Source organism: Artemia franciscana, chromosome 14 (genome assembly GCF_032884065.1).
Source record: "Artemia franciscana chromosome 14, ASM3288406v1, whole genome shotgun sequence".
In the NCBI taxonomy this organism is placed as follows: Eukaryota; Metazoa; Arthropoda; class Branchiopoda; order Anostraca; family Artemiidae; genus Artemia; species Artemia franciscana.
This window is the reverse complement of record NC_088876.1, coordinates 2,676,042-2,693,922: the sequence shown is the minus strand read 5'-3', so window position 1 is coordinate 2,693,922 and position 17,881 is coordinate 2,676,042. Positions and strand designations below refer to the sequence as shown.

The 17,881-nt window shown below is 30.3% G+C and overlaps 1 protein-coding gene across 1 annotated transcript in view; it reads left to right on the top strand.

The window, feature by feature from the left end:
* The window catches only part of LOC136035179 (TRAF3-interacting protein 1-like), a 60,059-nt gene that overhangs the window by 11,624 nt on the left and 30,554 nt on the right, over window positions 1-17,881 (top strand). The window contains exons 3-6 of the mRNA XM_065716751.1: window positions 1,386-1,503; window positions 4,913-5,025; window positions 11,768-12,364; window positions 17,554-17,786. Of these exons, the coding sequence (XP_065572823.1) occupies window positions 1,386-1,503; window positions 4,913-5,025; window positions 11,768-12,364; window positions 17,554-17,786 (1,061 nt within the window). The remainder of the gene's footprint in view (window positions 1-1,385; window positions 1,504-4,912; window positions 5,026-11,767; window positions 12,365-17,553; window positions 17,787-17,881) is intronic.

The window sequence follows — 17,881 nt, the reverse complement described above, 5'->3', positions numbered from 1 at the left end:
AAAAAGACTTATCTTCCTGTTCGTCAAAACTTTTTCAACTGCCAAAAATATCTGCGCCTTGGCTATTCTACTTTTTACGTCTTTGCCTAATATTTTTACGTCTCTTCTACTGTTTACGTTACGTTTTACGTCATCTACCAAATTTACTAATAATACTTTCTATAAAAGCGAAACTAGCTCTTGATCAATTTTCTCGTTACCTAATATCATCTCTTCGCCTTCATTCACACCAAGTCTAAGTGACATAAGATTAAGTATCCAACCTACTCTTGAATCCCGAAGTCTCACAACCTCCAAAAATTCATTCTTGGAGGTTTTGATTTCATGAGTTCATGATGCAAACTAGCTGCAAAGAAAATGATTAATTTATAAAACCGATCAGAATAGTCAACTTCTATAAAGAGGGACAGTTTGAAAATTTCCTTTAGTGCATACATGAATTTAAGACCTATTTGTATTTTTCAGAAAACTGTATCTGCTTTATCAAGACTTTCCAACTTAATTACTTTAAATGAAAGAAACAAAATTCGACATAAATATAAGCTTTTTTTATTTTATACTAGCCAAAAAGGCTGGCTTCACAAGCCTTTATCCAATCACTTAGTCTTTTTACTAATATCGAACCGCGTCTCTTGGTATCATGAAACCCAAGCTAGTTATCAGTCCTTAATCTTGTCCTTTGTAACTAGTATAGTTTTCACTTTCTTTCAACATTAACCACTTCTTGTCTTTTTCTTGTTTTGATTATTGTTGAGCCAGTTTTGCACAATCCCACCACCAGAATCAAATTACCATGTAATTTACAATTGCATATATATATATATATATATATATATATATATATATATATATATATATATATATATATATATATATATATATATATATATATATGTATATATATATATATATATATATTTGTATATATATATATATATATATATATTTATATATATGTATATATATATATATATATATATATATATATATATATATATATATATATATATATATATATATATATATATATATATATATATATATATATATATATATATATATATATGGTTAAAAAAATTCAGTTAAGTTATCAATATACATACATTATCCAATCAGTGGCAAAACAAAGTAAATAAGTCATTTGATGGTTGGGCCTTTGTAACTCGTGGGAGGCTTCCAGAACCAGTGGACATGATCATTGCCAAGAAACTATCTGGGGTGAGGCAGGAGAGGATAGTACTTGTTTAAATACATAAGAAACAACTAAATAAGAAAACCAGGTAGGTTGATAATCTGAACTCGACCAAGTTACTTGTAATATAATATTTCTGCACTATTAACTAAACTTTCATGATAGAAATTATTTACAACATATATTTTTTTAGGTAAATAAGCAGTGTGGTCTTTTTGACAATGTTTTCAAACCAAGTGAGTTTATCTTTGAAAATATCAATGGAAAAGAAGAGAAGAAATTATTTCTTGAAAAAGCAATCAAACATATAAGTATGCGTTTTTTTCTTATTTTAGCACTTAAATTGGATTCCAAGGTTTTGATATTTTTTCCCCACTAGATCCAATTTTTTCTGTGTTGAGCACAAAAACCACAATTATTATCAAAAACGCTGTTAAAAAAAACCTTGACGATATTAAATTATACTAATTTTTATCTTTCTACCGTAGAAAAAAGAGCGTATGCCCAGGAATTTGTTGTGGAGGGAGGAGAAGGAAAACCCCCCAGAAATGTATGAGAAAAGGGAATTAAGGGAAAGTCGATGGAAGCTTAGTCTTGATAGTATCCCCCCCTCTGTTTGCATCAATTAAAAAAGTTATCTAACTTGTTTCCGATTCTATTAATCTTTCATTTCAGCATCAGTCATTGTTTTGTCTCCCGAAGATAAACTTTGCCAACAATAATTGAAATTACCAAACTTATTTTAGGGTAGTGTTATTCCATTGGGAATAAATTAAAAAATAATTAAAAGAATAATTGGAATAATTTTTATTCCATTGGGAATAAAAAAAAAAAAATTTGAAATATGATACTGCAGCTACCAAGTCTCTTTTTCCCAAGAGTGAAACATCAATCATACGTAAAAATTGGTTAAATTTCGGCTACTAATTTTGTTTATATTGAAAGATAGATGATATCTTAATTTCTATAAGTTTGTAATATCGCTGATTTTTGAAGCATAAAATTTTTTTCTTGGGTGTTGTCCATTGTTTTATTTTTAAAGAAAATTTGATAAAAAATATAAGAATAGGCGTATGTTATGTAAAATCTCTTGAAAAAAATTGTACGTCTCAGAAAAAGTGTTAAAAAATTTGCTCAAATTTTCTTGGTTTAATTTTTCTGACGTATTATCGCAGGGGAACAACGCTGTTCCTTATTTTGGGAGAGTTTTTGGAACTTTATTTTGGAAACCAGGTTATATTTATATTGGAAACCAGGTTTGGAACTTTTAAAAACCAGGTTAGCCAATGCTGACTACCATGTCTAGACCTACATACAAGAAAAGGCGTACAGAAAAGCCTACATACACGATAGTTTTGTCATTTTTTTTACATTTTGTCAATGTCAGAAGTTTTTGACATTTTTAAATCTATGATTATCAGAAAATAAATAATAGTTCTTAGAAATACTGAACAGGAAATGGAATCCATAATCTGATAACTTTAAGCAACAATTAGTTGTTTAGCTGAGCTGAAGCTCAGGTCACCAGGTAAAAGGTAAAGGATAAGGTAAAGGATACGGCATTAGACTTTACAGTCCCTACCGGCGGTGCTGATCTCCGTTTCTTGGCCCTTCAGCCAGGAAGTGCAATGGGGGGTTGGGGGCCAGCCATCCTGTGCTTGCGCACACCCTTCCTGTTTACCTTCCCCAGATTTCTCCAGGTACCCATTTAGAGCTGGGTCGACTCTGGCTAAGCTTACAGAGTCACGCCACTGACCCCCGTCCCAACTGAAGAATTGGGTACACCGGGATTCGAAACCGCGTCCTCTCAGACAAAGGATCCCGAAACTGCCGAGTTTGTATGTCGTTTACTGGTGTTGAGAAGATTTTCAGAGTCTATATTACGATTTCTTTTTCATTGCTTTTATTTATTAATCACACATACATGTATATATATATGACATAGGCCCATGGGGAGACAAGCTCGAAAAACTAGGCCTAGACAAAGATACAATAACAAACTTACACTACAATACAGAGATAAACATGACGGTAAAGATACAATAACACAACAATAATATGAAAGAAGCAGCTAGCCCAGGATCTTTCAATATTATTGAAAAATTGAAAACTTTAATATTATTTAATATTAAATTAATACTGGAAGATAGCTGAGAGGCCCACAATTACCCAGAGCAACAAACCATACAAATAACTTTGCCTTATTAAAAAGATGCTTAATTAAAAATAATCCTGAATTAAATGAAATTTAAGTTTCCTTTTTGTTAAATGAATCGAGGAAAATTTATCAATAAGAGCCTTGTGAGCATCCCAGCACCAACCTATTGACACAAACGGAGCGAATTTAGATCTCTCAGTATTATACTTGTCAATGTAGATACTCTTTTCGTATGTAGATACGATCGATATAAGAAATCCAGTATTTCTAGTAAATCTAGTATTCCAAAATCTACTATTTGCTCCTTATAGACAAAATTTGTTCACAGAACAGGATAGATAAAGATATCCCCTGACGGTGGTCAAAATACCCTCCCCCAACCAAAAACAGACTAAGTCTAAATTGAAAAAAAAATCCCAGAAGGGAGCCTTAGCCCCAGAAGTTCGGTGCTGTTCCAAGCAAATGAATGCGGATATGTAATTTCGAATGCCTGCAGCACGGAACCTTTCTCAATACAACTTTAGGTAAAGAGATGATGATGTTAGCAGAAGAATGCCTGTGAGGAAGGGTCTGGGTTGTCTAAGCTTCAAACTGGGGAAGCTGTGGAGCTGATAGCCTTTTCGAGCAGAACAGGATCCATGACTACCTATAGAGAATTAAGTATCTATAAACTTAAATTGATTTAAACTATGTGTGTAACCTATCTTGGCTTTAGCAACAAAATGTCTTATAAAACGTTTTTTAATTTTTAAGTAAAATGCTGATAACTAGAATCTCCAGAAATTAATAACTTTATTAAAATTTGAAATTTTGATTGAAAGTTAATTGATTAGAAGTTAAAGATAAAGAGACAGAATTGTTTAAAAGTTAAAATTTTGAGAACCCAAATTTATTCCAGAATTGATAACCATAAGAATTTTGCGTAAATTTTACTAGCCAGAATTTAGGAAGCAAGACTAGGAGAATTTTACAGATAGCCCACTTAAAGTCAACACCATTCTGCATAAACCTCTTCAATCTAGTTTTTCAAATTGTAGAGGAGGTGGAAAATTAGGTCGATAAAGCGTGGCGTGAGAATTTTGTGTATTCAGCACAATTCATCATGAAAGTCAGTTCTGTCAATTTTGTTAACTAGAGTTTGGAAGAAAAACCGGTAAAACTTCAAAGATAGCCCACTTATGTCAATATCATTCTGCATAACTGTGCTCACTCTGGCTTTTAAAATTTTTAGAGGAGGTGAAAATTAGGTTTACAAATCCTGACGCGGGAATCTTGCTATTGGACACTGTTTATCACGAAAGTTAGTGTGAATTTTGGTAACCAGAATTTTCTATCTACAGAGCTTAGCCAAAAAAAAAGGTGCATAAAGAATAAATAAAATTATTTAACTCTTGAATAATATAGCCGAGTAATTTCTATTCAGTGTATTGCAGAAATAGTTTTTTCTGTTGTTTATTGAACTCCCAGTATTATTTCAATTTTTAGTATTTTGTTTATATTTTTTTATGTCTACCTTTCAAATTTATTTCCTCATTTTGTATATTTGTACATCTATTTCTTAGGTGAGATTCTCAAAAGGGAAATACCTTGTAAGCCCTCGAAGATTATTGCTGGACTGGAGCCAGAAAACACCAACATTTTCTTTCAAGAAATAGGGCTCGCAATTGATAACAAGGTTAGTTTAAAACTAAGAAGTTTATTATTGAGCTTGTGTTTTATATTATTTACTTTACACTATTTATTTTTTATATTATTTTTATTATAATAGTGGTTAGGAAACCAAAGTGCTACTTACTATGTTACTAGGCGTTTCATGTCTAGGTTCATACCTTTTTGAATAAAAGTTTTCAGGACTTTTCAAATTTTAAGAATAGTAATAATAAAACAAGAGCTAAGAGCTCATATGGCACTTGTGACGAGGTCAAAAGAGCCAAGAGCTCATACGGTATGAGCTCTAGCAAAATTCTAAGAATCAATAGATTGCTTTAAAAGGAAAATCAGAGGCATAATGCCGGTCGGGATTTAAAATAAAAAGCTCTGAGTCACGAGGTCCTTCTAAATATTAAAATTCATTAAGATCCCATCACCCACTCGTAAGTTAAAAATACCTCAATTTTTCTGATTTTTCATCTCCCATCAGCCCCCCAGATGGTCGAATCGGGGAAAACAACTTTATCAAGTCAATTTGTGCAGCTCCCTGACACGCCTACCAATTTTCGTCGTCCTAGCATGTCTAGAAGCACCAAACTCGCCAAAGCACTGAACCCCACCACCAAACTCCACCAAAGAGAGCGGATCCAGTCCGGTTACGTCAATCACGTATCTAGGACTTTATAAGCGTTTTCCAAGATTTCCAGTTTCCCTCTCCAACTTCCCTAATGTCAAAAGATTTGTTCGGGATTTTAAATAAGAGCTCTGAGATATGGGTTCCTTCTGAATATCAAATTTCATTAAGATCTGGTCACCCGTTTTTAAGTTAAAAATACCTCAATTTTTCTGATTTTTCCAAAATCAGAGCTCATATAATCAAGAGCTCATACGGTATGAGCTCTAGCAAAATTCTAAGAATCAATAGATTGCTTTAAAAGGAAAATCAGAGGCATAATGCCGGTCGGGATTTAAAATAAAAAGCTCTGAGTCACGAGGTCCTTCTAAATATTAAAATTCATTAAGATCCCATCACCCACTCGTAAGTTAAAAATACCTCAATTTTTCTGATTTTAAATTTTTTAGAATTAAAAAAACTCCCCCAAAGAGAGCAGATTCGTACCGGTTATGTCAATCTCGTATCTAAGACTTATGCTTATTTTTCCCACCAAGTTTCATCCTGATCCCTCCACTCTAAGTGTTTTCCAAGATTTTAGGTTCCGCTCCCTTTTTTTTATTGTTTTATTGTGTTATTATATTAGGAAACCAAGAAAGTCCTTTTGAGTTTCCACTAAAATTATAATACTTCTATTTTAACATTGGATCAAACATGCTCGTTTTCACGCAAAATTTCCTGTTTCACTTATGCGAAAACATTCGGCGTTTCTTATAAAACGTAAAACTTCTTTGTTTTGCGTTCCATGGCTACATCTCTTCCTTTCTGCATAAAGTGGTCTTTATAATTGTGCAAGTTTTAATGAAAGACGAAAAAAAAAGTTTAAGAACCATTTGTTGGAATTTGTGAATGCTTTTGACGTTAAAAGGTATTTATAATTTAGTTTTTTTTTAAATATAAAAATAAAAAATATTCGGCGTTTCTCATGAAACGTAAAACATCTCTATTTTGCGTTCCATGGTTACATCTCTACCTTTCTGCATTAAGTGGTCTTTATAATTTTTCAAATTTGAAAGAAAAGCGAATAAAAAAAAAACTTTAAGAACTGTTTGTTGGAATTTGTGAATTCTTTTGACGTTAAAAGGCATTTATAATTTAGTTTTTTTTTTTATAAAAATATAAAAATAAAAAACATTCGGCGTTTCTCATGAAAAGTAAAACTTCGTTGTTTTGCGTTCCATGGTTACATCTCTATCTTTCTGCATAAAGTGGTCTTTATAATTTTTCAAATTTGAAAGAAAAGCGAATAAAAAAAGTTTTGGAGCTATTTGTTTGAATTTGTGAATTCTTTTGACGTTAAAAGGCATTTATAATTTAGTTTTTTTTATAAAAATATAAAAATAAATAATATTCGGCGTTTCTCATGAAACGTAAAACTTCTTTGTTTTGCGTTCCATGGTTACATCTCTACCTTTCTGCATAAAGTGGTCTTTATAATTTTTTAAATTTGAAAGACAAGCGAATAACAAAAAGTTTTGGAGCTATTTGTTTGAATTTGTGAATTCTTTTGACGTTAAAAGGCATTTATAATTTAGTTTTTTTTTTATAAAAATATAAAAATAAAAAATATTCGGCGTTTCTCATGAAACGTAAAACTTCTTTGTTTGGCGTTCCATTGTTACATCTCTACCTTTCTGCATAAAGTGGTCTTTATAATTTTTCAAATTTGAAAGAAAAGCGAAAAAACAAGTTTAAGAACTATTTGTTGGAATTTTCGAATTCTTTTGAAGTTAAAAGGCATTTATAATTGAGCTTTTTTTTATAAAAATATAAAAATAAAAAAAACATTCGGCGTTTCTCGTGAAACGTAAAACTTCTTTATTTTGCGTTCCTTAGTTACATCTCAACCTTTCTGCATAATATGGTCTTTCTAATTTTTAAAATTTGAAAGAAAAGCGAGAAAACAAGTTTAAGAACTATTTGTTGGAATTTCCGAATGCTTTTGACGTTAAAAGGCATTTATAATTGAGTTTTTTTTTTCTATAAAAATATAATAATAAAAAACATTTGGTGTCTCTCTTCAAACGTAAAACTTTTTTGTCTTGCGTTCCATGGTTATATCTCTATCTTCCTGCATAAAGTGGTCTTCCTGATTTTTAAAATTTGAAAGAAAAGCGAATAAAAAAAACTTTAAGAACTATTTCTTGGAATTTGTGAATTCTTTTGACTTTAGAAGGCATTTATAATTTTTTTTTTTAAATATAAAAATAAAAAATATTCGGCGTTTCTCATGAAACGTAAAACCTCTTTGGTTTGCGTTCCATGGTTACATCTCTACCTTTCTACATAAAGTGGTCTTTTATAATTTTTCAACTTTGAAAGAAAAGAGAACAAAAAAAGTTTTGGGGCTATTTGTCTGAATTTTTGAATTCTTTTGACGTTAAAAGGCATTTATATTTGAGTTTTTTTTTTATAAAAATATAAAAATAATTAAACATTCGGCGTTTCTCGTGAAACGGAAAACTTCTTTGTTTTGCGTTCCTTAGTTACATCTCAACCTTTCTGCATAAAGTGCTCTTTCTAATTTTTCAAATTTGAAAGAAAAGTGAGAAAACAAGTTTAAGAACTATTTGTTGGAATTTTCGAATGCTTTTGACGTTAAAAGGCATTTATAATTTAGTTTTTTTTTTATAAAAATAAAAAACATTCGGCGTTTCTCATGAAACGTAAGACTTCTTTGGTTTGCGTTCCATGGTTACATCTCTACCTTTCTGCATAAAGTGGTCTTTATGATTTTTCAAATTTGAAAGAAAAGCAAATAAAAAAAAGTTCAAGAACTATTTGTTGGAATTTTTGAACGCTTTTGTTTTTAAAAGGCATTTATAATTGAATTTTTTTTATAAAAATAAAAAAAACAAAAAACATTTGGTGTTTCTTATGAAACGTAAAACTTTCTTGTTTTGCGTTCCATGGTTACATCTTTATCTTTCTGCATAAAGTGGTCTTTCTGATTTTAAAAATTTGAAAGAAAAGCGAGAAAAAAAAAGTTTAAGAACTATTTGTTGGAATTTTTGAACGTTTTTGACGTTAAAAGGTATTTATAATTGAGTTTTTTTTTACAAAAATAGAAAACATTTGGTGTCTCTTTTGAAACGTAAAACTTTTTTGTCTTGCGTTCCATGGTTACATCTCTATCTTTCTGTATAAAGTGGTCTTTATAATTTTTAAAATTTGAAAGAAAAGCGAGAAAAAAAGTTCAAGAACTATTTGTTGGAATTTTTGAACGCTTTTGTTTTTAAAAGGCATTTATAATTGAATTTTTTTTTTATAAAAATATTTTTTTAATAAATAAAAAAATATATTTGGTGTTTCTTATGAAACGTAAAACTTTCTTGTTTTGCGCTCCATGGTTACATCTCTATCTTTTTGCATAAAGTGGTCTTTCTAATTTTTAAAATTTGAAAGAAAAGCGAGAAAAAAAGTTGAAGAACTATTTGTTGGAATTTTCAAGTGCTTTTGACGTTAAAAGGCACTTAAAATTGATTTTTTTTTTTTGGCTTTATTAGTTAATTAGGTATCTAAGTCATGATTTTCATATTTTTTCATATGGGATCAAACATGTGTGTTTTCAGGCAGTGAAAACGCTTATGCTAAAAGCCTTTGCATTTTACTTATGCAAATAGCATCTGGCATTCTCACGCAGCCCCTGAGGGTAGGTCTGGGGATGAAAGTATGCTAAGGATAATTTGCTATGAATAATAAGGATAACGTGCGATATACGAAAACCGGTTTCATAGCCTCAAAGACAAATAACGGGTGACAGAATGCATTGGACTTCTATAATTTCGGCTATATATTTTTATATTAAGGGATGGGGAAGTTTGGTTATTTTACCCCCACATTTTTGTGAAATGTCTGATAGTTTCGTTTTGTGTCTACTCAATTGGTCAATTGGTATCTATTGTCCTGTATAAAGAAAAAATGCCTAATATATAAATATAAATATATATATATATATATATATATATATATATATATATATATATATATATATATATATAAATATAAATATATATACATATATATATATATATAATATATATATATATATATATATATATATATATATATATATATATATATATATATATATAAATATAAATATAAATATATATATATAATATATATATAAATATAAATATAAATATATATATATATATATATATATATATATATATATATATATATATATATATATATATATATATATATATATATATATATATATATATATATATATATATATATATATATATATATATATATATATATATATATATATATATTTAGATTTATACTTACTGATTACTTAAGTTCCAGTAAAATATTGTCTTTCATTTGTTCTGATTTCTTCTCCAAGCTCTACAAGTCATGGCAAGACCGCCGAGTCAATTCAGTTTGCCCACACAAAATAAAAGTGTTTTTAATGAGTGAGATAGGGTGATTCTTTAAAGTATTGAATCCCCTTAAGACAGTAGATAAAAAAAAAACGATCCAACTGTGTTAGTCTTATATACTGAAACCTATATTCCCCCTTCCAAGAATAAATAAGAAAAACACAATCAAATAAGTTTGGAAATCAGCTAAAACAAAATTGTGTTGTTTCTCTTAACAAAGCTTTGAAAGGCTTATCTAAAATACAAAATGTTTTAGTACTATTCATAGACAAATCTTTTATTCGATTATTTTTTTGCTTTGATTTTTGGAATTTTATGACACGTCTTTAATGTTGGTAATGTTATAGTATATGCACCCCCCACTGCCTTATCTTAAGTCCCACCAGTTATCTGTATATACCTTAACCGAATATCGGATACTTAATTCAGTCAGGGACAATCCAAGTTGTATTTCCCTTCTTTTGGAAAGAATTCAACATTTTGAAAGGTTTTGAGAAGTTTATCTAAAACAATGTTTTGTACAATTCATGAACAAATCTTTTAATTCGATTATTTTTTTCGCTTCGATTTTTGGAATTTTGTGACGTGTTTTTAACCTTGATAATATTACCATATATTCACCCCCCCCCCTCATTGCCTATTTTTAAGTCACACCAGTCGTCTGTGTATACCATAATCGGATATCGGGTACTTAATTCAGTCAGAGAAAAATTCCAAATTGCATTTTTTTTCTTTTGGTAAGGCTTCTATATTTCTAACTTTTCGGGTAAAAATGGTCAATTATTATTTTTGATTTATCAGAATTATATTGATTTCTGTTCAGCTTCAGTTGTCGATTTGTTCGCAACCCTTTCGATTGCCACCCCTCCTGTCCTGTTTAATTGCTAAATTCGTGTAGCATTTAAACAGCCGTTTGAAAAAACCAAGAGACAGCTTTTATGGAACTTAATTTTAAACTGTGCATTTGATTTTTTTAAATTTAGCTTTGTTTGTGTCCTATAAGAATAGTCTATGTTGATTTCCTAGGGAACTTGTATTTTTACCAAATTATGTTTTTACCGAATTTGGCCAATACCAAGCTTTATAAGAACAAAGAAATTACTAAGCAAATAAACTTACATATTTGATGTTCCATTAGTTGCATCCATTTAAGGTAAAACAATTTATCTAAAAAGTCGGCCTCATATTTGTTATGTAACATTTAAATTTGATACAAAAAGCTATATTTATATTTGACACACACAAAAAAAAATTGCTTAAAACTTACAAGATGATAGTCTGTTTGCTTCAAGAATTGTAATAATTATAACTCTTCTCTACGTTTACGCTACATCACATGGCGCCACTTGTTCTGCCACGCATGGCATTTGAAGCTTATGGAAAAATTAAAAGAATAGGCAAAGCTCTTGGAGAATTGTAGACTATAGTACAATCTTAAAATTTCAGGTTGCAGGGGTAATGGGCCTCTAGCCTTTACGCTCTGCGTTACATCCCTGAGCTCATTGCTTTTGTGTAATAAATATTTTGCTAGGAAAATTCCTGGTTGGGAAAAGATGTTTATTATGCAAGAAGCCTTTCTTTTTCCATCAAGACTCAGTATTTTTAAGTTTTGATTTTAGTTTTCGTATAATATTTTAGTGTTAAAGAGTTTTATGTTTGTTTTAAAAATTTGCCCCATATAAGAAATTGTTTTTCAGATTATAGGAAGGAAAGAGGACACGACGATAGCCATAATAGTGGAAGACGAAGAAAAAATAAAAAAAGAAAAAGGCGAAAATGATAAGGTTGATATTAAAGATAAAGCAAAGAAAGGTGAGAATAGGAACGATAGTAAAGAAAAGCTTATAAGACAAGATAAACCACGGAAAGAAGAAAAAATAGCTAATCAGACGACACAGAAGCAATCTACAAATGTCAGTAAAAAGACAGTGTTGCTAGGTGATACAGATACGAAAAAGAACCTGAATATTAAAATGAACCAAGGTAAAAAGGTGTTAGAAACTAGGAATGCTTCGAACAAACCCAAAGTAATAATTGAAAAGCCAATAAAGATCCACAAAACGTCAAAACCATTGCTGAGTAATGAGCGGAAAATTGACGAAAGAAAAAATAGCGTTGTGAAGCCTACTATAAATTGTGAAATCCTGGATGAAGTGAAAACAGAAGCGGGCAGTGGGATTGAACAGAAAAATGGCGAGAAAGAGAAAAATAAAGAGGAAGTGAATGGAAAAATAGCTGTGCCAGAAAATAACTTTTGTGAGACCATAACTGGAAACAGAGAGGAATCGAGCAAGGTAGTTTTCGTTTACTTTTTTTGACATACTTAGCATAGAGTAATGAATTTGAAATTATTTGACTCTAAATACAGAAGTCAATTCTTAACTTTATAAAACATATAAAACAAAAACTTTATAAAACAACAGTTAACTTTATAAAATAAACAACCAACAAAATAGAAGAAAGTGCCTTGTGAAAAACTGTCACGATTTTGTTTGTCGCTGCTTATGTTTTTGATAATTGAGAAAATCAACCATTTGTATTTTCGGTGTTTAGAAGCTATACCTTATGGCTGTGTCGTAAAATAACTAGCTACTCTCTTTATTTAGATTGCAAGATAGAAATAAAAATAAAAATGACAGTGCAAAGATTATAAGGCTGTATGTTTTTAAGAAGAAACGCTAAGTTCCAGTAAGGCTACAAAAAAAACCGTATATTCTAATATGAATGACTGTATTTAAAGCCATTTTTCAAGCCGTATACTTACATATACACCAACAAACAACAAACAAACTAAATCATATAAAACTCGACTTGCGAATAATAAGACCTTTCCGGACCAAATTCCCACTGTTACTATATTTAATTTTTACGTCGACTAAAATTCACAAAAGGGGCTTATAACCACCCATTCCAAGAAAGCTCCCTCTTACCTCTTTTAGCCCCTGACATCTTAAAAGAAAATGGTCCAGGCCATCAAATCGAGCAAGTATACCGCATTTCCGGGTAACACTTTTTCTAAACACCATAACGAGCCTCCATTATAAAATATCTATAGCCTGAAATATAGCCTCCATTATTTCAAAATCGTTCTTTATCAAAATGTAGCCAGGTAGTAAATTATATTTGAAAAGGTCTTTTGGAACGTCGGCATTTCTTCTTAGAAGAACTTGGGCAAAACATGCTAATATGTCTAAGAATCTAAGGTTTCGAACCTCACGTTTAGAAGTATCACCATCCCCCCTCTTCCTCGAAGGAATCTCCTCAGCCACTACTGATATTTTGAGTGTAGAGAGGATTTTTTCTTGCACGGAAGATGAAGATGTGAAGTTTGTGCATAAGCTTAAGAGTTTATTAACATTGTTCAAACCTGCAAAGAGTGTGCGGTCAAGCAGTGTGGTCTCTGAAACACCTAAGTAGCCATCAGAAAAAAAAACACTAAAAAAGAATCTAACAACAAGAGATTGTTAGATTTCCCTACCCAGAAAAAGTGCCTTATAATGCAATTACTCAAGTTTTTAACACCCATCTCTTTTAGAAAAACCCATTGACCCTTCCATCCTCTTCTATTAGGAGGAGGGATTCTCTTTTTTCACTTTTTCCTCCCTCTTCTTTTTGTCCATTTATTATGCACAAAGCTGAAGGGGGGGGGGGCATTCTGAAACCGCCAAAAAGGGGATTTTTCTGCTTAAACTTCCGTGGATGGTGGGGTCCTTTGGATTAGTCTTCAGGTTTACTCACATCAGTTCTGTGTTCAGGCAGTGCCGTAACTAGGACTTTTGTTCGGGGGGATGGGGAAAGGGGGCTACCCACAAAAACTTTACAAAACGCAAACAAATCGTTTTTTTTAGTTTTCTACGAGTCGGAAAAAAAATTTCGGGAAGGGGGAGCTAAACCGGTTAACAACTTTTCAAAGTGATATTTATAAACTACTAGCTGTTGGGGTGGCGCTTCGCGCCACCCCAACACCTAGTTGGTGGGGGCGCTTCGCGCCCCCCCAAGCCCCCCCGCGCGCGTAAGTCGTTACGCGCCATAATAGTTACGCGCCATTGTAGTTGTGTCCCTATGTCCCACCTGTGAATATAGATATATATATATATATATATATATATATATATATATATATATATATATATATATATATATATATATATATATATATATATATATGGTTTTAACTACGTAAAACTTGCGAATATACAACATTCTTTGCTGTCCCATTGTCTTTGCATATAAATAGATTGTCAGGTTTACCGACTCTTGAACATGCAACATATAATGGTCCATGGGAAAACAATCTGTATTCAGATCTATACCTCATGATTCTAATGATTGCCCTTGAGCTTTGTTGATGGTGATTGCTAATCGACCATTCCCTGTCCCGGTGTCCCGGTCGTCATTTACATCCCCCTGTTTCCCCCGGTGTCCCCGTTGTAGTTGTGTCCCTGTGTCCCGGTCGTCATTTATATTCCCTGTGTCCCGGTCGTCATTTGTATCCCGGTGTCCCGGTCTGTATATACATTCGTTTTTTAGTTTTGTTTTTCTCCTTTATTTTTTTCCTTTTTTTTCTTTTTTAGCTTATTTAGATTTTTAGATTTTTTAGTTTTTTTATTAGTTTTTAGTTTTTTTTTCTTTTTAGTTTTTTTGTCCCGGTCGTCATTTATATCCCCCTGTTTCCCCCGGTGTCCCCGTTGTAGTTGTGTCCCTGTGTCCCGGTCGTCATTTATATTCCCTGTGTCCCGGTCGTCATTTGTATCCCGGTGTACCGGTCTGTATATACATTCGTTTTTTAGTTTTGTTTTTCTCCTTTATTTTTTCCTTTTTTTTTCTTTTTTAGTTTATTTAGATTTTTAGATTTTTTAGTTTTTTTATTAGTTTTTAGTTTTTTTTTCTTTTTAGTTTTTTTGTAGTTTTTACCTTCTTTTTAGTTTTGTTAATTTTTTTTTACTTATGTCCTGGTCGTCATTTATACTCCCTGTGTCCCGGTGCTTTGTTGATTGCTAATCGAACATTCCTTTTGTCCTGGTCGCTTTCTCTTTGAGTGTCGTCATTTATTTTTTTCTTTTTTAGTTCTTTTAGTTTTTACCTTTTTTAATTTTTTTTTAGTTTTTTAGATGAAAATTTTTTTTAGTTTTTTTCTTTTTTTCTTTTTAGTTTTTTATTGGTTTTTACCTTTATGTTAGCTTATTTTTCAGTTTTTTCCTTTTTTTTAGTTTTTTTTTATTTTTTATTTTTTTTTTTAGTTTTTTACCTTTTTTTAGTTTTTTTAGTTTTTTTAGTTTTTTAGCTTTTTTACTTTTTTTATTAGTTTTTAGTTTTTTTGTAGTTTTTGCCTTTTTTTAGTTTTTTCAGTTTTTTTTTTAGTTTTTTATTGGTTTTTACCTTTATTTTAGCTTATTTTTCAGTTTTTTCCTTTTTTTTAGTTTTTTTTTAGTTTTTAGTTTTTTTAGTTTTTTACCTTTTTTTAGTTTTTTTAGTTTTTTTAGTTTTTTAGCTTTTTTATTTTTTTTATTAGTTTTTAGTTTTTTTTGTAGTTTTTGCCTTTTTTTTAGTTTTTTTAGTTTTTTAGCTTTTTTATTAGTTTTTAGTTTTTTTTTGTAGTTTTTGCCTTTTTTTAGTTTTTTTAGTTTTTTAGCTTTTTTATTTTTTTTATTAGTTTTTAGTTTTTTTTGTAGTTTTTGCCTTTTTTTAGTTTTTTCAGTTTTGACGTCACCTGATCCAGTTTTTTCAGGTGACGTCACCTGATCCACGATCCACAGATCCACAGACAACTTATTTTTATATATATAGATAGTTTTTTTTTTTTACTTATGTCCTGGTCGTCATTTATACTCCCTGTGTCCCGGTGCTTTGTTGATTGCTAATCGAACATTCCGTTTGTCCTGGTCGCTTTCTCTTTGAGTTTCGTCATTTATTTTTTTCTTTTTTAGTTCTTTTAGTTTTTACCTTTTTTAGTTTTTTTTAGTTTTTTAGATGAAAATTTTTTTAGTTTTTTCCTTTTTTTCTTTTTAGTTTTTTATTGGTTTTTACCTTTATTTTAGCTTATTTTTCAGTTTTTTCCTTTTTTTTAGTTTTTTTTATTTTTTATTTTTTTTAGTTTTTTACCTTTTTTTAGTTTTTTTAGTTTTTTTAGTTTTTTAGCTTTTTTACTTTTTTTATTAGTTTTTAGTTTTTTTTTGTAGTTTTTGCCTTTTTTTAGTTTTTTCAGTTTTTTTTTTAGTTTTTTATTGGTTTTTACCTTTATTTTAGCTTATTTTTCAGTTTTTTCCTTTTTTTTTAGTTTTTTTTAGTTTTTAGTTTTTTTAGTTTTTTACCTTTTTTTAGTTTTTTTAGTTTTTTTAGTTTTTTAGCTTTTTTATTTTTTTATTAGTTTTTAGTTTTTTTTGTAGTTTTTGCCTTTTTTTTAGTTTTTTTAGTTTTTTAGCTTTTTTTAGTTTTTAGTTTTTTTTGTAGTTTTTGCCTTTTTTTAGTTTTTTTTAGTTTTTTAGCTTTTTTATTTTTTTTATTAGTTTTTAGTTTTTTTTGTAGTTTTTGCCTTTTTTTAGTTTTTTCAGTTTTGACGTCACCTGATCCAGTTTTTTCAGGTGACGTCACCTGATCCATCCACAGACAGACAGACAACTTATTTTTATATATATAGAAGATAGATAAAGCTATTGTATTGTTTTATTATAGCCTCTATTAAATTAACATATGTTGTGTTTATTTTTTTATCATTAAATTTACCAAGGTAGCCTTTATATTATATCATAGCCCTTTATACCGTTGTATTTTTGCCTTTATTTAATCATTATATTTTATATTTGTTTATTTATTTATATAATTATTATTATAGCCTTTATGTTATAGCGCTTTTCAGTTGTAGTCTTTATATTATTGTTTATATTTGTTTTAGCATAGTTTTTATGGCACTTGGTATTTACCAAGTGACATATAGCGATCGCAAATTCTGTTGGTCTGTCGGTCCGGGGTTTTGCTAGTTTAGGCACTTTCAGATAAGCTAGAACGATGAAATTTGTTAGGCGTATCAGGGACCTGACCGGACTAAATTAGAAATAGTCGTTTCCCCGCTTCGACCATCTGGGGGGGGGGAGTGGGGGATGGTTAATTTGGAAAAATAAGAAAAAATGAGGTATTTTTAACTTACGAACGGGTGATCGGATCTTAATGAAATTCGATATTTAAGAGGACCTCGTGTCCCAGAGCTCTGTTACTTTAATTCTCGACTGGAATTAAGCCTTTGATTTTCCTTTTAAATCAATTCATTGATTCTTAGAATTTCGCTAGAGCTCATGCCATATGAGCTCTTGACTCTTGGCTCTTCCGACCTCGTCACAAGTGCCATATAAGCTCTTAGCTCTTGTTTTTTATAACTTCTGTTTAACTATTTCATATTTTGTATTTTTTTAATTATTTAATTTTATAGTTATTTTCAAAATTATTTTATTTTTCTATGTAATAATGGATTCTTTTTCTCTGTTTTTAGTCTCCTCCTGGGAAATCATCAGATAATCGTCCTGTTTCTGCAAAGCAACGACTCCGGACCCCATTACCTCTTGGAGAAACTTTTAGTGTCGAAGATAAAAAGCCAGACTTTGTACGGCCAGAATATATTGAAACTCAAAGACTGGATATTCTTCCATCAAGTCGTTTTCCGGATCAGATTTCGAAACCAGAACCTGTCAAAGGATCCATGGATTCTAATATACCGGAGGCTGGGTAGCTTTCCTTTTTGTTATCTTTTGTGTATTTCTTTCCTTTTGTATATCATTCCTTTTTGTATTTCCCTTTTCTTTAAAATAGCAAAGGCATTT